Source organism: Diabrotica virgifera, chromosome 3 (genome assembly GCF_917563875.1).
Source record: "Diabrotica virgifera virgifera chromosome 3, PGI_DIABVI_V3a".
Lineage (NCBI taxonomy): Eukaryota > Metazoa > Arthropoda > Insecta > Coleoptera > Chrysomelidae > Diabrotica > Diabrotica virgifera.
In genome coordinates, this window is record NC_065445.1 from 193,075,800 (window position 1) to 193,102,481 (window position 26,682).

General features: G+C 31.5%; 1 protein-coding gene across 5 annotated transcripts in view; it reads right to left on the reverse strand.

Annotated features, from left to right (window-relative positions):
- Nucleotides 1–946: 946 nt before the first annotated feature.
- LOC114330338 (regucalcin) overlaps nt 947–26,682 on the reverse strand; it is a 39,747-nt gene continuing 14,011 nt past the window's right edge. For 2 of the 5 annotated variants that reach the window (XM_028279664.2, XM_028279662.2), the window contains 5 exons: nt 22,296–22,499; nt 22,191–22,220; nt 13,763–13,819; nt 11,979–12,166; nt 947–1,171 (listed from right to left, as the gene is read on the reverse strand). In XM_028279664.2, coding sequence (XP_028135465.1) covers nt 1,016–1,171; nt 11,979–12,166; nt 13,763–13,819; nt 22,191–22,220; nt 22,296–22,499 — 635 coding nt within the window. In that variant the 3' untranslated portion in view covers nt 947–1,015. Of the gene's footprint in view, nt 1,172–11,978; nt 12,167–13,762; nt 13,940–22,190; nt 22,221–22,295; nt 22,500–26,682 lie in introns of all 5 variants that reach the window. The other 3 variants (XM_028279661.2, XM_028279660.2, XM_028279663.2) reach the window with 2 other exon arrangements.

The window sequence follows — 26,682 nt, forward strand, 5'->3', positions numbered from 1 at the left end:
CGAAAGGCCATACGGGCGATAGTTTACGGCGCCATAAGAGCAGTAAACCTGACAAGGCATTGGTTGACTAACCAATTGTAGATGAAGTAGTTAGTCAACCAATGTCAGGTTTACTGCTCTTACGGCGCCGTAAATTATCGCCCGTATGGCCTTTCGCTTAAAATTCGACAATTTTTACGATTTTATATCAGGAGATCAGAAACGCAAAAGGGTTGACTTTATTGGAAGATGATAAGTTCATTCGATTACATATTACATGAAATCAACTTTAACTTAAGAATATCCGAAAATCAGAAGAAAGAAAATCAGAGAATATCAGAAATATGATGATTACAGTGAAATCTTCTGTTGGTGATCTCATAGTAAATAACGAGGAAAAAGAACCTCATGATTTGATCCCGACAAGGTAAACATTTATTCATACATTTAGTTTACTCTCAAAATCAACACGAAACGTTTGAAATATTTTATAGAGATATTTTTACTGTTTATTTGGAACGTCAAATAAACTTGAATCAAACTCAAACTGTGGTTTATTCCACATAAAATAGGAAATTGCATAAGATGCCACTAGAAAATAGTTTCAGAACAATACCAAAATAAGATGTAGTAGAAGTACAGGACAGAGACATGATTATCTACAATTACTAAACGTTCGTAGGTTTCCTCTGGTTCGTCAAAATGAAAAATTTTAACAAACAATAACCGCGCCACGAACGCCCGGCGCTCACACGGCGCGGCGCTCACACGGCGCGGAGCTCGCGGCGCGGATATCTGTCTCCGCCTTAAGAATCTAAGCACCGCCTTACGAGGGTTAATACCAAAAGCTAAATCTCGATAGCCATATTTTCTTCTATTCTTGTCGATAGTATATCAACTATGACAATTTGCATAATACCAAAATTATTAAGAGAATAAACTTATGCAAAAGATTAATTAAAAAACGTTTTTTATTTAAAATTTATTTAGAAGTTATTACAAAATAAATAAAAAAGTTTAACTATTTTGCTCGGTTTTAAAGAACAACGCCTTTGTCTGCTGGCACTCCTTTAACGTCCAATCCAGTAACCCGATAGACACAACCGTGGATTTCTTCCATATTTCCTTGAATCCCTGCTGAAGTTACATATAGCTCATCTAAATGTTTTCCTCCAAATGTGATAGAAGTTATCTAAAAATAGTTCATTTTTATTATTTGTTTCGGGAACTTGCTTCTATCATTAGTTAAATTAGTATGGAAATGTAGAATTATTCAAATAAATTTATGATTTTTTTTTTACAGGCGACGTAAAGTCGTCTGAACAACTCAGGTTATAATGGAAAAATACATATTAAAACAAAGAAAGGTTACAATATTAACTATTATACAGTGCGTCCATAAAGTAAGGCATAAATTCGTTATTTCGTAAACCGGCGACTAAAAGGAGTAATCCCGAAACAGGTCGATTTTTGTTTTTAAATTACGATTTTTTGGCAAATATATCATACTAGTGACGTCATCCATCTGGGCGTGATGACGTAATAGATGATTTTTTAAATGAGAATAGGGGTCATGTGATAGCTCATTTGAAAGGGTATTCAATTCTCTATCCAATAGTATAAACATGAATAAAATTATTTATGCAGGGTGTTCAAAAAACGTTTTTTAAATTAAAATAAGTGAAACAAAAAGAAGAATATATGTAATTTATTTAATTCAAAATACGTTTTACTACTGTCAGAAAACATAAAAAAAATTATTTGACAAATAAACATTGATTTTCGCTTAAACTAAATGTTCAAACTGCCCAAGACACAGGTGGGTGGCAGCTTTAACATTGAATTTAAGTAAAAAACAATATGTATTTGTCAAATAAACATTTTTTTCCTGTTTTCTGACAGCAGTAAAACGTATTTTGAATTAAGTAAATTACATACATTCTTCTTTTTGTCTCAATTATTTTAATTAAAAAAATGTTTTTTTGAACATCTTGTATAAATAATTATATTAATGTTTATATTAGTGATTAGAGAATTAAATACCCTTTCAAATGAGCTATAACATGACCCCTATTTTCATTTAAAAAAATCATCAATTACGTCATCACGCCCAGATGGATGACGTCACTAGTATAATATATATGCCAAAAAATCGGAATTTAAAAATAAAAATCGACCTGTTTCGGGATTTTTCCTCAATGCCGCCGGTTTACGAAATAATGAATTTATGCGTTGCTTTATGGACGCACTGTATACAATATTTTACTACCACCGTTGCATTTGGTTGTCTTTTTAAAGACAGATCACATGCTATGATCTTTGTGGCGGATATTCTTGAGTTGGGTTGATTTTATGTAATCAAATGAACTATCTTTTAGTAAAGTCATCCCAGGAACGCAACTTATCAATATTGGCAATATCATTTTAAAGTCTTCTACTTTATACAAAATACATGTCTGAATTGTCGATATAAATGAGTCAGATTAAATAAATTATTACAAGAATATTTTACTAAGCAACAACATTTTTGTTTAATTTAGTAATATTTTGTATTTTGACAACGACACCCGACGTGGGCGTCGAAACGTTAATAAAATCATTTTTTTGGTAAAATTGTGGCTTATTTCCCATTGAAAATAGTTGATTAATATTAACTAGATACTAATACGACTAAGAGCCGCTATAGGTGAAAATTCTTAATCATTTTAGGCACGACGGGACCCTATAACTTAAATAGTAGAATCTAAAAGAAAACGTTTGAGCACTGTGCCGTCACTTTTCAGTGGCACATGCGTCTACAGTGGCGCATCAAACTTTCCACTTATGGACGGGATACATAAATTAATAAATACCCTCCCTAATTACCAGAATTTAATTTTTTTCATTTTTTTAAGTTTTATGTGATTAAGACATAAGATTCATCGTAATTTTAACCCACCACCCCCTTCTCCCTGCCCCCACCATCAAAAACATTATTTTTAGATTTTATTTTTTTTTTGGTGGGATGCAATCAATTTTAAAATTTCAAAAAATTTACACGCATAGTTAAGGCTTTTATAAAACACGTATATTTTTTATAGACATGTAGGTTGAGTGTACATAACCTCAAAAAAATTTAAAAATTTTTTTTTTTGAAAAAAAGTATATAACTTTTTTTTGGGGATAGCTGCAGATCTAATTTTTTCTTAGTCTTGTGTATTTTATCAAACACTATATTCCTAATTTTTTTCAGATTTTTCTGTAACGTTGGTTACCTTCAAAAATCCAAAAAACTGTTTTTTAAGGGGGTTTTGGGGAGTTTGAACGTGTTTTTCTGATTTTTAAATATTCTAAAGAACTCAGTTACTTCAAGTTACATATAACCTATAAAAACAAAATTGATTTGATATATTATGAAGTCTATAAAATAGGGAAAATCCCCCAAAAAACAATTTTTCGGATTTTTGAAGGTGGGGAGACTTAAGGAAAAATCTGAAAAAATTAAAAATATAGTGTTTCATAAAACACACAAGATTAAGAAAAAATTAGACCTGCAGCTATTCCTCAAAAAAAGTTATACGCTTTTTTGAAAAAAAAAATTCTTTTAATTTTTTGAGGTTATGTACACTCTACCTATGGGTCTATAAAAAATAGGCATATTTTATAAAAGCCTCAACTATGCGTGTGAATTTTTTGAAATTTTAAAATTGATTGCATCCCACCAAACAAATATAAAAACGAAAAATGAAGTTTTTGATGGTGGGGGCAGGGGGAAGGGGGTGGTGGGTTAAAATCACGATGAATCCTATGTGTTAATCACCTAGAACTTAAAAAAATAAAAAAAATTAATTCTGTTAGTAAGTTCTGTTAACTTTTAATTTATTTATCCCGTCCATAAGTGGAAAGTTTGATGCGCCACTGTCGACGCATGTGCCACTGAAAAGTGACGGCACGTGTTCAAACGTTTTCTTTTAGGTTCTACTATTTAAGTTATAGGGTCCCATCGTGCCTAAAATGATTAAGAAATTTCACCTATAGCGGCTCTTAGTCTGTAACATAAAAAGAGAACTGATATAATTTGTGATACAAACTAGATTATAATGTAAATATTTTTATGCCTATAGCCGTTAAAAACTTTAATGTCCGACTGGTCTATTATTTGACAAATAACGACCTGATTTCAAAGTCAATTACATATGGATATACACTCACCGGCACAAAACTCCGCCACCCAAAATTTTTGATTAAGTTTGATAATTTATAACTTTATTATTTCTGTACTCCGATTTTCAAGATTCTTGCACCAGTTTGAAGGTACAGGTATTGATATCGTTTGGTATTATTCCGGTAACACAAAAATTTTGCTTGCATGGCATTATAGGGGGTGAATAGAAGTGTTGTATTTCTTCCTTACTTTAAAACGTTCTGTGGAAAAATGAAAGGGCTGATTTTATTATTTATAGTCCTGTCATATTATCCCGGAGGCATCACTAAAATTTTTTTTTTGAATTATCCGAATATCTGTTTTCTTGTAAGAGCTGTACCATTTTGTGTAAATAAAAACACTGATTGACTCATAAAATAGAGGTTGGATTGATAAGATTAGAATGGTTCGCATGCAGCCCAGCAGGGCCCCCGCTACCATATGTGCAAATTGTGCAATGCACACGGGCGCCATCCTTTAGGGGCGCCAAAACCCAGGGTAAAAAATTGCAAAAAATTTGGAAAAAAAAACAAACAAAAAAAAAACAAAAATCAATTTTATTATAAAAGTTGAGAAATTAAATAGGATTACGTATAAATAGAAGAAAAACATGAGAAAAACAGAATACTTCGGCCATATAATAATTAGAGGACCTAAATTCCATCTACTTCGCCTTATAATACAATAATAAGTGGAGGGAAAGAGATGATTTGGTCGAAATTAACTTTCATGGTCGTGAAATATTAGATAAAGAAGACGAAGGTATAATAAATACACACAAAATTTTATTAGTAGGTATATCATCCAGTTATTGCCGATTCCTACATGCAAGACCATGTGGGAAGTCAGGCATTTTAATTTATTTTGTTATGATTTTATTGTGTTTGTTTCATTTTGATATTTTAGTTTACAAATAATAGTCCATTTATTCACGGTTTTTGCTGTGAATTTTAAAGAACCGCTTGCATTGATATGAAATACATATTGGCATAGGTACACATATTACACATAGCTAACAAGTAAAAAAGTGATATTGTGCCGATGTGTGCTTTTGCACTGGGGGTGGGTTCCACCCCTCCTCGGGGGTGAAAAACATACGTTTAAAATAAGCCTGGAATTGGATAAACTGAGTAATTCTAAGGAACTTTATTTCTATAGAATTTTTTCAATAAGTTAATACTTTTCGAGCTATTTGCGAGTGAATATGTTAATTTTGTAACAAAAACCCTATTACACGGTTTTTCCAAAATAACTCAAAAAGTAAGTATTTTATCGAAAAACATGTTCCTATCAAAAAATAGCTTACAAAAAGTTTAAAAAATGGCTGGCATATGAAGCCTATAAACCCAGTAGAAGGACAGTTGTAGCTAAGGAAAAGTAGGTTCTTATTCTTCAAATTTCAAATCGAATATTTTAACGTGAAATAACCAAAAGTGTTTATAACAAGCTTTATACTTGTTCTTTAAATAAGTTTCTAGCATCAAAAGTAAGTAAGTTATGCTCAAAATAAAGTTGGTCCCTTTTTTGGTAAAAGAAATCTTTTGGACAAAATTTTTTTATCTTGCAAAAAATTGCTTTTTTTAAATAGCTTAAAATATATTATTGATACCAAAAATCTCAAGCAGTAAAAAATGTAGGTTTTTCAATTCTGAATATTTTGGATTTTTTGTTTTCCTGTAAAACAAAAATTTGTTAAGATATGGCTGTTTAAAATTTGGATACACCTGTGATTAACGACTCGTTCAAGCCCTTTTAACTAGAACAGTCTTTTCAAAAACCTTTGAACCGATGAAACTTCAGATCATACAAACAATACATAAGTAACTTGTAGTGAAGCGGTAACGATTAATAATTTCATTTGGGACGCTAATTAGGGGGTGATTTTCACGATTTTTTTTTATCAAAAAAGGGGCCATCATTATTTTTAGCGTAACTTACTTACTTTTGAAGTTATAAATTTAAAAAACAAAAAAAAATGTTTCACTTTCACTTTTTTATAAGCTTTATTTTTGCTAAGAACATTTTGTTCGATAAAATACTTACTGAATTTACTGAAAAAACCCTATCGAACAAAAGTTACTTAAAATTAGTCATTTTATCCAATTCCTTTTTTGAATATTTCTATGTTTTTTTACCCCCGAGAAGGGGTGGAACTCACATCCAGGGCAAAAGCACTCATCCACACAATATCACTTTTTTTATTTGACATGTTAGGTATGTGTATGCCAAATTCCATGTCAATGCAAGCAATTCTTTAAAATTCGAAGGTTTTGCAATATTTTACCGTGAGTGACTGGACTATAAATATGACTTCTAAGGTTCAGTTTTTACTTTATTTCAAGCACCTACCTACCTACCGACCTACCTTCAAAAAATAAATAGAAAAACATGATCCAAAATGCCTTAAGAGGCGCCAGTTACCCTTCCGGGGGCCCTGCAGCCCAGATCTCAATCATATTGAGTATTTATGGGGTAAATTAAAGAATGCTATTCGCCGTCATCCTAGGCCTCCAAAAAATTTGGTACAGTTATGGCCCTGCTAGAGGAATATCGGACTATTTCCGAGACAAGGATAACACATCTTTATTCGATGCCAAACAGATTGCTAGCAGTCATTGCAAGAGGTGGACATACCCGCTATTGAATTGTTTTGTTTTGTTGTTAATTTTGTTTTGTTTTGTTAATTTTAGTGAGTTTGATATTTTTAATTAAAAAAACCTTCAAAGCAGTGTTTTTATTTACAGCTCTTACCAGAAAAGAGATATTCGGATAATTCAAAAAACAAAACATTAGTGATACTTCCAGGATAATACAAAAGGAGTATGAAACAAAATCAGCCCTCAAAATTTTCCACAGAATTTTTTAAATTTAAGAGAAAATACAATGCTTCCTTTCACCCCCGTATAATACCATCTAAGCAAAAAATGTTTGTTACCGGAATAATAAAAAACGACACTAATACATGTACCTACAAACTGATAGAAGAATCGTGAAAACCGGAGAACAAATAATAAAGTTATATTATTGCCAAACTTAATCAAAAATTTTGGGTGGCGGAATTTTGTGCCGGTGAGTGTATTTCCCTATAACAGGTGAGCCGAGGCAACCCCTAAAATTACGTTACAGCGACCACGAAAATCAACTTTAAGGTGAATGGCCAATTTTGGTGGTTCCTCATGTTTTCGTGGTGGCTGAATCTGAATACTAAGTTTATTTTTATCTAAAATTGGAGGAACATGTTCAAAAATCAAATTTTATGCAAAAATACGAAAAATCAATTTTGATGATTTTTCAACTTTACCTCGCTGTATCTTTGGTTGCTGTTAATATTTTTCCTCTTGAAAATTTTACTACATATATCATATTTGGATTCGTACAAAATGCTTATACAAATTAAAAGAGGAGTTGTTAATTTTTAAACATTTTGTCGTCAGATTTCGTTAGGTTCATGTTTACTTGTTAAGTGACAAACTTTTTAGCTTATAATTTTGACCAATACAGCAATAAAACATAATTCATGAGTAAGTTTTTTGGAAAGTTTTAAGTCAAAATATGCAACAGATAGAAAGTTATGTTACTTTATATACGAGCGGCACACCACAAAAAACGCTTATTTCTCGAGAAACTGTGTGGTATGATGACCACGGTGTGGTGAATGACTAATTTTGGTTATACTGTATGTTTTTGATGGTCCTGAAAACGAAACTTAGGTTTATTTTGAATTTTACGTGGGAGAACATTGGGAATATTGGGAACATTGGCAAAATCGCAATTTTACCCTAAAAATAAAAAAAAATGAAATCACATTTTTCGCGTTTATTAACTCTGTTCCATTTTAATATTTTTTTCTAAAATTTTTACAGTATCTATATATTTCTTACCTTTCTGAAAATAATGATGTGTCTCAATATTTCTGTCTCATTATAATAAAAGTTATGAATTGTTTAAAGTGAGAGGAGCAGATTACTGAATTTCAAAGCTTAATTGTAGAAGTTGAGTGACAAAATTTGAAATTTAGCTTTTTAATCAAGTTTATATTAAAGTATAGGGTACAAAGAATAAAATGTTTAATAGAAAACCATAATGCAACTTTTAGTTTTAACAAAACGTGATTTAATTTTTTTTTTATTTTTAGGGTAAAATTGTGATTTTGACAATGTTCCTCCATCTAAAATTCAAAATAAACCTTATTTTCGTTTTCAGCATCATCAAAAACATAAGGTAAGAACAAAATTAGCCATTCACCACACCGTGGTCAGTATCTCGAGAAATAAGCGTTTTTTTTTGGAAGAGTGCCACTTGTCTATAAAGTCACATAACTTTTATCTTATTGCATATTTTGACTTGAAATTTTACAGAAAACTTCTTCATTAATTATATTTTATTGCTGTGTTGGCCAAAATTATAAACTAAAAAGTTTGTCACATAACTTTTTTAAGTAAACATAAAAATAACGAAATCAGACGACAAGATGTTTAAAAATTAACAACCCCTATTTTAATTTGTTTAAACATTTTGGACAAATCTCGTTGTCATCTAAATACTTGAAAGATGATACAGTAAAATTTTCAACAGGAAATGTTTACAGCAACCAAATATACAGCGAGGTAAATATGAAAAATTATCAAAATTGATTTTTGAACATGTTCCATCAATTCTAGATAAAATAAACTTCATATATTCGGATTCACCGACCTCGAAAATATAAAGAATTACCAAAATTTGATATTCACGTATCATGGATGTATCATGGTCGCGTTTTCGATTTCTAAGCCTCAAATTAGGGGTCTGCCGCTGGCCTACTAGGGCGTTATATTTCAAAATAACACCCTAGGTTGTTACATTTAAATAACTAGTTAATACTGTCAAGTTGACAAATAACAACCTGAGTAAAACTGTGGTTACCACAATTATTTCGTTACGGCTATTGCTGGTAAATGTATTTATTTGAAAACTAATTAATCCAAAATTCATTCAATTTGTTTGCATATAAAGAATATTTAGTGGGACATTAAATGTTGAAGGCACCACGGGTATTATGGATAATACCCATGGTATCTTAATAACTATTTATGATGTTTAGATTTTTGTTGTCTCTAAGACGCTCAGAGAATATGTCGTTGGGAAGGTTGAGTTTACTTCTTGTTTCCTGGAATATTTGACATTCGGTTAAAATATTAGGTTATACTGCTATGTTTGTTTGCTACGGCTTGCAGGATGGGAGGGGGGAGGTATCTCTTTTGATTCGGTAAAATATGTGTATGATGGAAGATGTGTTTGACCAAGTCGGAATCGAGAAAAGATAACTTGTTTTCTCCTAAGTAACACAAAGGCATGCTTTTGTAAAGAGTTGTCTTTAATTTGACGTAGTTTTTCGTAACGCTGCGACCATTTGTTTTACCACGCACAACTAACTTCCGTTTTTTAAGCACAATTATTAAGATAGTTAAGTACCATGTACTCCAATATGAGATGGAACCTAGATCAATACCACGTGTTTGTTTTCCTTTGTAGTATTTTGAAGTTCTTTTAAAATGTCTTAATGAATAAAGTTGTTGGAGTATATCTTTTATATGTTACAAAGGGAGTTCATTTAGTAAGTTATATATTATGATTGTGTAATTTCTCTGGTCCGTTTTGTTAATGAATTTTAGAGCTTCAAGAATTGTGTACAATTCTGCATTCGAGATAGTCCAGTTGTTAAGCAATTTAAATTTAGCATTATGAGTACAGTCGAACCCGCTTATTAGAATACCTGTTATAGGAGTATCTCCCTTTAAGGAATAGTAGTTAGAGATCCCGAAACGTTTTTACTACCCGCCAATGATCGGTTATTAGAATATCCCGGTTATAGGAATACGTTTGTTTGGCACGAAGGCTATTCCAATAAGCTGGTTCGACTCTATAGATTTGTTGGTAGTTGCTAAATCTATCCATGATGTCTTTAAAGTGATTTAATATTATGGTTTGTGGGGATTCGTCTTTATTAAATTTTAATAGATCAGTGATCATTCGTGGTTTATTTACAGTTCATGGAGGAGGAGAATTTTCGTTATGGTGGTATATGGTCGGAAATATTATGCTATATCTATGAATTGAGATAAAAAGTACTGACTAATACGATTGTTAAAAACATTGTGGTAAACAAGGTTATCTGCAGAGGATAAAAATTTACAAGCAAACGACAAATTTAAAAAATCTCTTTCTAGGGGGTTTGCCCCCCTAACTCACTACATTGCCTTAATATGGGGATTGCTCCAAAGCCCTCCAAAGCAACTCGTAGTCCCGTATTTTGAATTACATCTAGTTCTTTAAGAAAAGATCCTAGCTAAGTTATATACTACTGAGCCGTAATCAGTTGATGCAATTTGTGTTTGAAGAAATAACTCTCATGATCATTATCAATCAGCCCTGATTTGTCCATTGTTAAACATAGGCCTTTTTCAGATATTTCCATCTTCTTCTGTTCTGTGCCTCTGTTATCCAATTGATCATAGTTCTTTTGTGGTCGTCGGTCCACCGCGTTGGGGGTCTTCCTTGGCTTCACTTGTCCGCCCGTGGTCTCCACTCAAGCAATTTTTTGTCCATCTGTCGTCTTTTATTCTTGCAACATGTCCCGCCCATCTTCATTTTTGTCTTATAATACGTTAGATAATATCTTCGACTCCGGTTCGCCTACGAATTTCCTCGTTTCTTACTCTATTTCTTAAGCTTATTCCAAGCACTGATCTCTCCATCTTTTGTTGTCTCCTCATTTTTTCAACTGATGTTTTTGTAAGGGTTAAGGTTTTCGCTCTGTATTAGGAGAACTGATAGAACGCACTGATTAAAAGCTTTTCTTTTTAAATAGATTGGTATATTTGTTTTTTTAACATGTCTCTCATTTTTCCGAATGCAGTCCAACCTAAACTTATTATTCTGAGTAATTCGCATGTTTGCATGGTTGTCACGCGTTAACCTTATTTCGTGACCCAAATACATATATTTTCCACAAGTTCTATGGGCGATTTCTAGAAGAAATAATTATAACCTAATAAAAAGAGAATTGATTAAATATATTGTTAAATATTATACAGCGGAACCTCGATAACTCGGATTAATCGGGACCGCGGCCGATCCGGGTTATCGAAAATCCGGGTTAGCCGGAGAATATGGTAAAAATTAATAAAATACGGTATACTTACAGATAAACTCAGTTATAATTAAAATAACATGAAATATATATATGCACAGTACCTACACATCTAAATTATTAAAAACACCCAAACATAAACCTAGGCAAACGGAAGCAAACAATACAAGACTGTATTGTTAGCAAACAATACATTCACAATCGGAACGATGTTATGAACAGGGCAAACTAAGACCATTGTTTCAAAAAGAATTTTTTAAATAATCTTTTAGTCTTTTTTAAACAATGCTAAGACAGTTTGAAATAAATAAAGGAATAAAAGGTGCCTGTTGTTTCCGATAAATCCGAGACAATGACCGTCGCTCTGCCGCTGCCGCCGTGTGCCATAAGTCATTTTTACTATCGTATACATAGTTCAAATTACACAAATACACATTATCTCTCAAATATTATATTACATACTATCCCTTGCAAGATAATTCGGATAAGATTCCCTAGATTAAGAGACTGACTAAGATGATATCAAGCATAAAATAATCTGGGGAATTCCATCCGAATTATCTTGCAATGGATAGTACATTTTTATTGTTGAAATGTTTGTCTGATGAAAATCGGTCCGGGTTAGCCGGACTTCCGGGTTATCGGGGGCTGACTTATCGGGGTTCCACTGTACATATGACTTACTTGTGAATTTGGAAATTGCAATATCTGCAAGACAGTATCTGGTATTCGTGGATTAATTTTGTACACTCTTGAAGATTCGAAGACTGCTACCCATAGGTTTCCTTCTTTATCTATCGTCATGCCACCACATATGGCATCTTCATCAAATTCTGCATGGTTGTATAACGAGAAAATAACTTGCCTGTTAGCTACAAATAATAAAATTTTAAATATTATATCCAAATATTTTTAATTTAATTTTGAGTATACAGTGAGGACGTTTGAGTTAAAATAAATTCATAAACTCGAGAATGGACGAATTTGAAGAGTAATTCTCAGACAGGTCGATTTTTATTTTTAAATTATGACTTTTTCACATATATATAATACTAGTGACGACATCCATCTGGGCGTGATGACGTAATCGATGATTTTTTTTAAATGAGAGAAGAGGTCGTGTGCTAACTCATTTGAAGTGTTATTTAATTCTCTATTCAGTAACATATACGTTAACATAATTATTATTTATACAGAATGTCCAAAAATTATTTTTTGCATTAAATTAATTGGCACAAAAGAAGAATGTATGTAATTTATTTATTTCAAAATACATTTGAGTGCTGTTGGAAAACAGAAAGAAATGTTTATTTTAAAAATAAACATTGTTTTTCGCTTAAATTCAATGAAAGCTGTCACCCACCTCTCTCTTAGCAGTTTGAACATTGAATTTAAGCAAAAAGCAATGTTTATTTGTGAAATAAACATTATTACATGTTTTTCTGACAGCAGTAAAATGTATTTTGAATTAAATAAATTACATACATTCTTATTTTTGTGTAAAATAATTTAACAAAAAAAATTTTTTTGGACACCGGGTGTAAATAATTATGTTAATATTTATAATCCTGAATAGAGAATTAAATAATTTTCCAAATGAGCCATTAGACAACCCCTACTCTCATTTAAATAAATCATCGATTAGGTCATCACGCCCAGATGGATGACGTCACTAGTATGATATATATGACAAAAAGTCGTAAGTTAAAAATAAAAATCGGCCTGTCTCAGGATTTCTCTCCAATTCGCCCATTCTCGAGATAATGAATGTATTCCAACTCAAATGTGATCACTGTATATAGATGAATTTTCCATGATAAACTAAGACCAATAAGCAAAATTTAAATGCATGTCCTATAGTCAGGGATCCCAGGCCTATTTTCACCATTTATAGCTAATTTTTCGTGAGTAGCTTTATTTTGACGAGACGCCCAACTTTTTTCCTTACATCAACTTCCATATGTGGTAGATAACAAATACAGCAGGGATAGTCCAGTCGAGCTGCCCCAAATTTTATTTGTCTACTCTTTAGGGAGGGTCAATAGTAGTGTAAATTTAAAATATCGACTGAATTCCGTGTTGCTAGCCGTCATTTTGATTTTAAACGTTTTTTGCTCAATATATCCGCCATTTTCAACTTCTTGACAAAAAGTATGAAAACTAAAATTGTTGAAAATGTGATTTTATATAATTTTGTTTAATTACAATTTTTTCGTGCGGTCGATATTTTTAGAGTTATGGGGGAAATAATAACTGTCATTATCGTATAATAAAAGTATATTGTTTTTGCTGAGTGTGCGGTGAGATCATCCGGCTAAACAAAATTTACTGAAATTTTTCTTAAATTTTCATATTTTCTTAATATGCAAAGTACAAAGTTTGCATAGTACTTGTGAAAACTTGTAATAAGAATTAACTTCTAAAAAGCAATAAAAGCCAAATATGTATATATTTATTATTATACCTACACAATGATCCGGTGTTAAAATCAATGTCGTATTGATCTATTCTTTGGCTTAGTGAGTCTGTAAAATACATTTTCTTGTTATTATAGTCAAAAGCTATACCATTCGAAATACCGATTCCAATTCGATGGCACTTGACAACACCTTCTTCATCAAAACTGTAAAGCTTCCCCCTAAAATCTACATTTATATCTATATTATATCAAATTTTAATGAACTAGTTTTTATGGAAAATAAGCCACAATTTTACTAAATAAATGATTTTATTAACGTTTCGACGCCCAAATCGCAGTATGGTGGAGATATGTAGATGATGTGTTTTCAATATGGCCTCATAGATATAATAAAATATAATAAAATTTACAATGGAAAAGGAATATAATAACTAATAACACTCTGCCTTTCCTTGATATTTTAGTCTCAAAGAAGGATACTGGATATGAGACCCAAGTGTATAGAAATCCAACACACTCTAACATAACAGATATCTTAATTACAAATCAAATCACAACATCAACGTTAAAAAGGGAATCATTAAATCCTTATATGATAGAGCCAAAATTACTTGTTCTAACGAAAATTCATTCTAAGAAGAAAAACAATTGTTAACATCTGTTTTATTAAAAAATGATTATCCTTTATCGTTTATAAATAAGGAATTATCAAGCTTGGATCGAATGGAACAGAAAAACTTAGAACGGAATCCTATAGCGTTCATAAGAAATAATACGAGGAAAATATCAATACCATATATAAAAGGGCTATCCAAGAAACTTAAAACAATGGGAAATAAATTCAACATTTCAACAACAGTCAAACCAACAAACGCATTGAGATATATTCTATCTAAAACTAAACCTAACAGTGAACAAGAAAGAACACAGTATTGTATTTATAAAATACCTTGTCAATGCGAACAATTTTATTTATATGAAACGTCAAGACCATTAAATATTAGAATAAGTGAACATCAGTCTTATATTAAAAATAGAGAATTTGATAGATCTCAAATATGTCAACATGCATGGAATAATGAACATAGTGTTCAGTGGAGAGATTCAAGTATAGTCCTTAAAGAAACAGATAGTAAAAAGAGAAAAATCAAAGAAGCGGCTTTAATTATGTTAAATGAAACCAATTGTGTCGTAAATTCCTCGGTAGAATGCAGTAGCATGTGGTTACCCATACTAAAAGAGGAAGTCAATAGAAAGAAAATACCACGATTGGTAAGTCAATAACATATCGAGTTAGTACCTATTTTATATTTTAGTATTATTTATATTTATATCTATGTATTATTATTAATATTACTTAGAATTTAAAATTACCTTCTTCTTCTTGTAGTCCCTTCTCCTATCGGAGGTTGGCTATCATCACAGCTATCCGTACCTTATTGGCGGCTGCTCTGAAAGGATCTAATGAGCTACAACTAAAGCCTAAATATTCTAGCTTTCTTGTTTTAATGTTCTTTATCACCTCGCAATCCTTTTGCAGCCTTCTTAACACTTCTGCATTTGTAACTCGTTGGAACCATGGTATTTTCAAAATCCTTCTATATCACCACATCTCAAAAGCTTCCAACTTCTTTATATTTTCTACTTGTAGTGTCCAGCATTCCACTCCATACAACAAAGTCGAGAACACGTAGCATCTTAAGGCTCTTATCCTCAGCTCCAGAGGAAGGTCTCGATTAACAAACATCTTTTTCATTTATATAAATGCTTGTCTTGCAATTTCAATGCGTGTCCTGATTTCTCTACCCTGGCCATTGTTTTCATTTACCCAGGTTCCCAGATATTTGTAGTTATTCACTCTTTCTACTTGTTTTTCCTCGATATCCAACCTTACTACTGTATGTTGCTTAGAAATAATCATGAACTTGGTTTTCTTAAAGTTCATTTGTAGTCCATAGTCCATACTGACTTGACGTAATCTATTTACTAATAGTTGCAGTGCATCTAGACTGTCTGCAAAAATAGCGGCGTCGTCTGCGAATCTTATGGTGTTCAAGATTTTTCCGTTTATTGATATACCCTGTTCTTCCTCTGATATTGCTTCCTTAAAAATAGCTTCGCTGTACAGATTGAATAACAATGGAGACAACACGCAACCCTGTCTAACACCTCTCTTGATTTTTATGGCCTCTGTTTCGACATTTTCGATTTTAACCGTTGCTTTTTAATTCCAGTGCAGATTGACAATTGCCCGTATATCTCGACTGTCCACATTCTTCTCTTTTAAAAGTTTTATTATTATTAATTAATAATAAATTATATTAAAATAAAAACCGCGACTTTGAACCCTTGTAACTACGCTCGTTCTCCGCTCTGGTTTCTGCCTGTAGAAGAAAGTCATGTACACAACTAATTCAACATATCCCCATTAGACCAGGGTAGAAAAATAAATATGAGCGAATTCAGGGTAAAAATCAATACAGGTATTTGAAGGTGCTAAATGGTAGGATGGATATAGTTAATTAAAAATACATACAGAGGTACTCGTAAATCGACTTCATTTTTTTTATAAAAAAAGGCCAAAGTCAGAAAATATGGTTTTTTGCCTATAGCATTTTTAGTATCATACTTACAGCAAAAGTTGTTTTATGAAAGTTGTGTACCATGAAAAAACGATTAATTTGAATTTTTATAAGTTAAAATCCATAAAGAATTAACCTAGATAATTGCAAAAAACCATGTTTTTTGCACTATTTTGTAACTGTTAATAACATTTACCAAAAAGGCCGCAAGAAACTTATTGTACCTTGATCACGAGGCAATTAAGTGCCTTTATCAGTGTACAAAATTTCAAGAAGATCTGTTTGTTAGTTTACGAGTTATGTTTAAATGTTTATGCCCTAGGAGTATTTTCAGAGTTTTTTGGCAAGGTGAAATGAGTTCTTAAAGACTCAAAGTACTAATAAAGTTAAAAAAGAATATATTTGTTTTTTAAATGTTGTTAAACAAGTCGCTAAAAAATGATGAGTTTTTTCCTTAAAAACAATTAAAATATCTTTGTTATTTTTCTGATGAATAATTATAATTGATTTTATCAAAAATCTGGTAAAAAACATACATTAAAAAAGAAAAACCAACTTTCCATGACCAATAATAGTCAAGTTATACTGTTTTTTTTTGAAAAATCACATCTCTATTGTTTATTAATATTAAGAGTTGAAATTTTTATAGAATGATAATAAATATCGATATTTTATATTTCAATTGATAAGTACGGAATATCTTCTATTTAAAAAACGAGTAATAACCCTTTAAAGTGAAGATATACACGCTGACTGAGCTGGGACCGTGTGATGGCGAAGATTGTCGGAGTCCAGTTTCGCGCGTCGAAATTTTGCTATAGAAATTTCAATTTGGAGCGCTTGAAAAATTTTACAATATCTCAGCTTCCAGAGAACGTAGAGCCTTCATTTTTTTTAATTGGAGTAACTCGACGAAACAATAGCAACTAGCTAATTTCCATTTACTGGAAAAATCGGAAAATTCTGGAAAATGCACTTTTTTATTCAACATGCATTTACAACGTTAACACATATAATTTCATAAATATTGTCCTAAAATATTATAAATTTGTGAATAAATATTAAAATAAAATTATAGTATATATCTATTTATATACAGGGTGGTTCATTTTATTCGCCTCGGTGTCTGTACGGAAAACGACTTGATTTAAAAAAAATTCTTCATAGAAATATACCGGGCCATTAACACTGCAATCTAAAAATAATAGGTTTGTTCTAGCATCAGTTTCAAATGGTTTGAAACCATCAGCGAATAGTGGACCAGCGCAAGTAGAGGGGATAGCACTGGTGACTGTATTATGTTCTCTCACTGACCAACTATTTGCTGACGGTTTCTGACTAATTTGACTGTTTGCTAGAACAAACCTAATGTGACTTATACAGGGTACTTCAAAAAAGAGTGGTATATCAAAGATATATTTTTTATGGAACACCCTACACCTGATGAAATTTTTAAATTGCCCTTAAAAAAGAAGCTAGACTATACCTAAGTACAGGGTGTTTTGATTTATTTCAATTTTTAGAAAAATGTAAAGATTTAGAAAAAAATAAATATTTACAAATCTAAGAATCGGTGACAATTTTTTTCTTGGTTCTTCATAATAGACTATTCAGCATATTTAAACAGATGTTTATTGTAACAAAATTTATAATTACTTAATCGTACATTTTTAGATTTAAAAATTAATTGAAAACAAAAACGTTCTCAAATTAAAAAAATTATATATAGTAATGAAACACAGACATACTCACAATCATTTAATTATACTTTGACGACCGGTTTCGATCTCTACAATATACAGATCATCTTCAGGTCGGCGTTACAAGTAGTTAAATGCTACAATAAGAGAAAACCTGTGTTAGAACAGTGTCATGAAAACATGAAAACATGAAAACATGAAAACATGAAAACATGAAAACATGAAAACACAAAAACTAGACTTCAATTCAGGAAATAAAAAATAAAAAATAAGTTAATTAGTGAATTGCGGAAATGTAGTGCTACCTCCCTTAAAAAACTTTTACCAATAATTGTTATGTGTTTGTGCTTTTAAACCCTATGTGTTATGTGTTAATTTATTTATTTATTTAAAAAAAAAACTATTCTCAAGTAAGTGCCTACACCCTTCCATTAATATTTCGTTTCTTTCTTTTTCTTTGTACATATCCCATTATACAATAGCTCAAACAAAATAATCTTTAATTTTCTCAATTTCTTACCTTTTTCAATTTTCAATTTAAAGTCTCTTAACCGACTTTTTGATAATAATAATTTTTTCATTTAACTTACTTGCTTTCTTTTAATTTCTATACACTTCATAGTTTCACAGTGTATGGCACTTACTACTTCATAATATTATAATGTTATTATTATACTTATGACATCCCTCAGTTAAGTTACTGAGAACAACACATCTTAAATTAGATTAATTTATTTCAACAATTTCCTATGTGTCATCTCCTATGCTTTGACCTCTGCCCGCATCGTATAACATCTACGAGCTAAGACCATCACATTTGTACAAGAGTCTAGAATAACATTTCACACTTTGCTACAATTAATACGCAACCCCTGGAGCATTGTCTTTCTCCATTCGAACAAAACATCACCCGTTTCACATACGCATCTTCCTTCAGGATCCATTCCAAATTCGAAATCTTACTGTGTTTTAACCTACGTAACATGTCTGTTTACCCTATCACTATCCTAACAAACCAATTAGCATAATTTGGACGTACTAATATGACAACAACCAAGTTGCAACGCAATCCTTGTAACGGCATGTAAGTAGATTAGAACAATATTACTATCTCTTTTATTATTACTACTTTGAATTTGGAAGCATATTTAAGTCAGCTTATGTTTATTTTGTTTTTAATGGTTAAAAAAATTTTAATCTCAACAAATTCACAAACTGTATGCACCCATTTGCACATACATGCCTATGAGCATTTTTACTCATAGGTGTGCCTTTGTATATAACAATATTCTGAAATGTCAACAGTTGCAAACTTTTTTTTTTTTTTTTTTTTTTTTTTTCTAAAAAATTTTTATAAAATTTTTTAAAATTTTTTAAATTTGGCTTTCTATTAACATCCCTTCAATCAGACACTGTTCTAACACAGGTTTTCTCTTATTGTAGCATTTAACTACTTGTAACGCCGACCTGAAGATGATCTGTATATTGTAGAGATCGAAACCGGTCGTCAAAGTATAATTAAATGATTGTGAGTATGTCTGTGTTTCATTACTATATTTAATATGGACTCACATATGCAACCCATTCAATATTTTTAAAAAAATTATGTATAGACTATAATTATTCATCTTCGTTAATTCTACACAATTTTTGTACAGGTTCATTAATTTCTTCCACATTATCCATAATTTCTTGAAATAAATCAATTGTACCGAGCTTTTCATAAATTGCACAGATGACACTGGCGAAAAAAGATGCTACAACCTTTTGACAGTTATTATAGATGACGAAAGTGGAAGTTGAAGAAGATTTGTTACTCAAAATTAGGGATAATGTTGAAGAAATAAGAAATTAATGAACCTGTACATAAACTGTGTATAATTAACGAAGATCAATAATTATAATCTATACACACATTTTTTTTTCAATTTGAGGAAGTTTTTGTTTTCAATTAGTTTTTAAATCTAAAAATGTACTATTAAGTAATTATAAATTTTGTTACAATAAACATCTGTTTAAAAATGCTGAATAGTCTATTATGAAGATCTAAGAAAAAATTTGTCACCGACTCTTAAATTTGTAAATATTTATTTTTTTCTAAAATTTTATATTTTTGTATAAATTTAAATGAATCAAAATACCCTGTATTTAGGTATAGTCTAACTTATTTTTTAAGGGCAATTTAAAAATTTCATCAGTTGTAGGATGTTCCATAAAAAATATATCTTTGATATACCACTCTTTTTGTAGCACCCTGTATAATTCACATTATTTTTATATTGTAGTATTAATTGCCCTGTATGTCTATGAAGATTTTTTTTAAATCAAGTCGTTTTCCGTACAGACACCGAGGCGAATAAAATGAACCACCCTGTATATAAATAGATATATACTATAATTATATTTTAATATTTATTTACAAATTTATAATTTTTTATGAAAATATTTATCAAAATATATTAGTATTAACATTGTAAATGAATGTTGAATAAAAAAGTCCATTTTCCAGAATTTTCCGATTTTTCCGGTAAATGAAAATTAGCTAGTTTTTACTCTTTCATCGAGTTACCCTGATTTAAAAAAAAAATGAAGACTCTACGTTCTCTGGAAGCTGAGATATTATAAAAATTTTCAAGCGCTCCAAATTGAACTTTCTATAGCAAAATCTCGACGCGCGAAACGACTCCGACAATCTTCCCCATCACATGGTCCCAGCTCAGTCAGCGTGAGTAACTTCATTTTAAAGGGTTATTACTCGTTTTAAATAGAAGATATTCCGTACTTATCAATTGCAATATAAAATATAGAAATTTATTATCATTCTGTAAAAATTTCAACTCTTAATATTTATAAACAATCGAGATCTGATTTTGCAAAAAAAAGTATAACTTGGCTATTATTGATCCTAGAAAGTTGATTTTTCTTTTTTAATGTGTGTTTTTTCACTAGCTTTTTGATACAACCAGTTATAAATATTTATCAGAAAAAATAACAAAGATATTCTAATTGCTTATAAGGAAAAAACTCACCATTTTTTTATCGACCTGTTCAACAACAATTAAGAAACAAATATATTCTTTTTTAACTTTCTTAGTACTTTTAGTCTTTAATCACTCATTGCACTTTGCCAAAAAGCTCTGAAAATACTCCTAGGGCAACAATGATTGTTTAAACATTCGATGTCTGGGATAAACATTTAACATAACTCGCAAACTGAGAAACAGATCTTCTTGAAATTTTGTACACCAATAAAGGCACTTAATTGCCTCATGATCAAGGTATAATAAGTTCGTTACGACCTATTTGGTAAAAGTTATTAACATTTACACAATAGTGCAAAAAACGTGGTTTTTTGCAATTATCTCGGTTAATTCTTTATGGATTTTAACTTGTAAAAATTCAAAATAATCGGTTTTTCATGATACATAACTTTCATAAAACAACTTTTGCTGTAAATATGATACTAAAAATGCTATAGGCAAAAAACAATATTTTCTAACTTTGGCCTTTGTTTATAAAAAAATGAGGTCGATTTACGAGTACCTCTGTATGTATTTTTAATTAACTATATCCCCCCTACAATTTAGCACCTTCAAATACGTGTATTGATTTTTCCCGTTTTTATGTTTCGGCCCGGGTCTACATATAGTTTGTCCATATTACTTATTACGAGCAAATTGGGAACTCTTGGACAAAAAGAGTTGGGAACTCTTGGACTACAATAATGACATACGAAGCAAATATACGACCTGACACAGCGAGGACAAAAAAAAGCTAGAAATAGCATAGATGAAAACCCTTCGAAAAATCTTTGGTAAGACACGATGAGGCAGAGCGAGAAGTACAGATATACGATGAAGATGCAAGGTGGAGATCATTATTAACTGGGTAAGAAATAGAAGAGTATAATTTAACGAACATATAAGCCGAATGACAACAAATAGAGTAGTAACGATGGTGAGGGACGGTTCCCCAGTAGGCAGACGATCAGTGGGAAGACCACGAAAACGATGGAACGACAACTTATTGCAGGTACATTGAAAAAAAAAACACAGGGTCATGTCTACACAAAAAGAAGAAGAAGAAGGATTTAAACGTATTTTAGGCTAATTATTTAATTTTCTTTTATGTCTAAAGTCAAGTGTCACCGTATTTTTTACCAGCTATACCTACGAATATGTTTAAATTCACTTACTTCCAGATACACCATAGTCAGTCGTAGTGCCTGAAAAAAGATACCACATTATGACGTTTTAGATCCACATGTCTTCTTACAAGAAGTAATAAAAATACACCTTACCTGCCCATAATCTTCCGGTTAGGTCAAATTTTCCGCCAGTAAAAAAGTTTACGTAATCTATGTCAACTTCGTAAAGTTTATTGATTGATTTTACTTCACTATCTTTTCTGTTCCAGTCCATAACTGCTATCGAATTGTTCAGTCCAATTATAAAACGATTTTTTCTCTCCATTACTGGAATTATCATTGATATTTTATGGTTTTCTAAAATAAAGATACATTATAATCAACATAGATCAAACGTGCGATTTATAATAAAGATATGGATTCTCAAATTAAAAAAAAATGTGTGTGTGTGTGTGTGTGTGTGTGTGTGTGTGTGTGTGTGTGTGTGCGGGTGTTGATTCAGTGAATTTGTACTCTAGGAGCTCCCTAGTGGGAAAGTTTTGGGGTGGTTCTGATTTTTTCATTGTATATGGATTTTGGGCTGCTGAATCCGAATGTGAGGTTTGCGGACAAAATTTCGTGACGGAACATTGAGTAAATCGCGAAAAAAGCAAAAAATTTCTGCTTTTTTCCGCTTTTTTGCTCAAATCTCGAAAACTATTAACTTTTAGTAAATAGTCTGTCAACAGAAATTAAAGTACTTAAAATTATCTACAAACATCACTATTTACTTTTTTTTTCAGAGGAACGGTTGGGTCTAAAGTGGAAGTTGAAAATAGCCAATTTTTAACGGTCTCGGCAAAACCCACTTTTTACTTTCCAAAACTTTAGTTTTTATTAGAATGCTGTCATTTGATAAATTTCTCCTAGTTTTCTGTACAAATAATAAACGTTAGTTCATAATATGAATATAGTGTATCTCTTCTCACAGCTTCCATGAATCCATTTCATCCTAAAATACCGAGAATGTCTCTGCTTTTCCCTTAGAGCCACAGAAGATCAGGCACAGACGGAGTAACCGGTTTCAGTTGGTGTGAACATTCCCTTCGGATCTTGATTTCTGATAAACCTTGAAGTTTTGTCCTTTCAAAATGTATTAGTTCATTAGTTGAACAGCTCTCTGACTTCCATAAACCTCACGTGCGGCTTTAGTTTTTAGCCGAGGAATGGATTGGTTAGGAGCTATTGCATGTTTTGGTGCAATACAAGAAATGCCACCTATGACGTGAAAAGTGTGGTATCCGTCGATTGTATGTACGTTAACCCTTTCTGTCCCAACGCTGCATATACAGGGTGTAACAAAAATACAGGTCATAAATTAAATCACATATTCTGAGACCAAAAATAATTCGAATGAACCTAATTTACCTTAGTACAAATATGCACATAAAAAAAGTTACAGCCCTTTGAAGTTACAAAATGAAAATCGATTTTTTCGAATATATCGAAAACTCTTAGAGATTTTTTATTGAAAATAGACATGTGGCATTCTTATGGCAGGAACATCTTAAAAAATAATTAATATGAAATTTGTGTACCCCATAAAAATTTTATGGGGGTTTTGTTCCCTTAAACCCCCCCAAACTTTTGTGTACGTTCCAATTAAATTATTATTGTGGTACCATTAGTTAAATTTAATATTTCTAAAACTTTGTTGCCTCTTAGTATTTTTTCGATAAGGCAGTTTTTATCGAGTTGTGGCTTCTTTTTTAATATGTTTACATAACAGTTTTATGGGGGTTTTGTTCTTTTAAACCCCCCAAATGTTTGTGTATGTTACAATTAAACTTTTACTGCGGTACCATTAGTTAAACACAGTGTTTTTAAAACTTTTTTGCCTCTTTGTATTTTTTCGAGAAGGCACTTTTTATCGAGATATTACTTCTTTTTTAATATGGTTCAAAATATACCTAAAAATGTAAATCTTAAATAAATTTTCATATTATTACCAAGTCCCCATAATCGTACTTAGCCATATACAAATATGTGGTGGATTTGACAAATATTCAAAATATCTCGTTAAAAACTGACTTTTCGAAAAAGTATTAAGAGGCAAAAAAGTTTTTAAAATATTGTGTTTAACTAATGGAACTACAATAATAATTAAATTGGAACGTACACAAAAGTTTGGGGGGTTTAAAGGAACAAAATCCCCATAAAATTTTTATGGGATGCCCAAATTTCACTATAATTTTTTCTTAAGATACTACTACCATAGGAATGCCACATGTCTATTTTCAATAAAAGATCTCTAATAGTTTTCGGTATATTGGAAAAAATAGATTTCCATTTTGTAACTTCAAAGGGCTGTAACTTTTTTTATGTGCACATTTGTACTAAGGTAAGTTAGGTTCAATCGAACTATTTTTGGTCCCAGAATATGTGATTAAATTTATGACCTGTATTTTTGTTACACCCTGTATATGTTTTTGAAAAAGTGGGTCTGTATTCCCAGCCGCCGTATATATACGTTCAAGGCTTTATGGTCTCAATTTACCAAAGCCGAAAATATGCATTGCTTATAATATTTTAGACTCATTGGTGTACCAATGCCGTAGAAATATGTGCGAAAATTTTTGATTATTGTTCCCAAAGCCTCAAAATGTTGGCACCTAAGACAGGTCATGCGGGCCCATTGCCGTATATATTTGTTCACATATTTTAGGTATATGCTATATTGTAGCACTGGTGGCAACGCTTATAGGTAGCTGCTAGAAGGTGAGCGTTTGTAGCCACAAAAAAGACCAGAAAAAAAAAAGAAGCGAATCGAGATACGTGTGTGCAAGATGCGGAGTCGGCCTTTGCGTAGTGTCCTGTTTTAATGACACAAAAGAAAAGTTTTAATGTTAATTTACATTACATTATTTTTTTAAGTTGGTTACATTTTTTCAAGCTGGTTTTGCTCTCTGATGAGTACTTTTGAAAAGAAAACGTTTAAAATGGTTAAAAAAACTCATTAAAAAACATGTTTTGGTTATTTATTTGTTTATTTATATCCGACGTATATATAAGACAATGGGACTCTAAGCATGAAAAAACTTTTGGGATTGAGGGACCAACATGCAAATTAAGGCCTCGCATAGAAAGGGTTAAAATCACCGTTTTCGTACACCTGTTGTGTAAAGCAGGGCTGGTCAATTTTCTGCGGATCACCTGCGATTGCTGAGCTTCCAGATAAGCAACGCGCTTTCTCAAAGTCTTATAGCGGCAGTAAGGCCCAGATAGTTGTTCTCACCATTCCTTTCAGGGCCGTTTTCTCTACAAAAAGTACGGCTTAAGAAAATAGGTTGATGTAGTTTCCTCGTTGGGGTTTTGTTCATCTTATACAGAAGCTATTCGCCTGGAAGTGTCAGTATTCGCAGGCAATCCGCAGAAAATTGACCTGCCGTGTTTTACACAGCAGGTGTACGATAACGCTGATTTTAACGTACATACAATCGACGAATACCACACTTTTCACGTCATATGTGGCATTTATTGTACTGCACCAAAACATGCAGTAGCTCCTAAGCAATCCAATCCTCGGATAAAAAAGAAACCCGCGCCTGACGTTTATGGAAGTCAAGGAGCTGTTCAACTAATTCATTTTAAAAGGACAAAACCTTAAGATTTATCAGAAATCAAGATAACAGATCCGAAGGAAATGTTCACACCAACTGAAACTGTGACTCCATCTGTGTCTGATCTGTGGCTCTAAGGGAAAAGCAGACATTCCCGGCCTCTTAGGACGGAATAGACTCATGGAAGCTGTCACAAGAGACATACCATACCTATGAACTAACATTTATTATTTGTACAGAAAACTAGGAGAAATTTATCAAATGACAGCATTCTAATAAAAAATAAAGTTTTGGAATGTAAAAAGTGGGTTTTGCCGAGACCGTTAAAAATTGGCAATTTTCATCTTGCATTTTAGACTCAACGGCTCGTCTGAAAAATAAAAGTAAATAGTGATATTTGTAGATAATTTTAAGCACTTTAATTTCTGTTAACAGACCATTTACTAAAAGTTAATAGTTTTCGAGATTTGAGCAAAAAAGCGGAAAAAAGCTGAAATTTTTAATTCCGATTTTTTTAATGTTCCGGCACGAAATTTTGTCCGCAAACCTCATATTCGAATTCAGCAGCCCAAAATCCATATATAATGAAAGAAATCAGAACTACCCCAAAACTTTCCTAGTCAAAAAACACAATTTTATTAAATCATGTGTATATTGTGTTTGGAGAATTGGTTTGGAATTTGGTCCTTTTAGTCTAAGATCCGAATAGGAGGTCAAAATGTACCCATCTGCTTGCTGGATGAAACATTTTTTTTATTAAATTTCATACATAGACAAACACGACCACCATGGGTTGCCTATCAAAAACGTGTCATAGCTATCCTTAAGGGGGGACGAAGGGGTTGAAATAAATATTCCAAACACATTTTTTTATAGTACGGTAGAATTATTTTATTTTTAAATTAAATAGGCATATTCAGTACAATTATTCATAGATTACT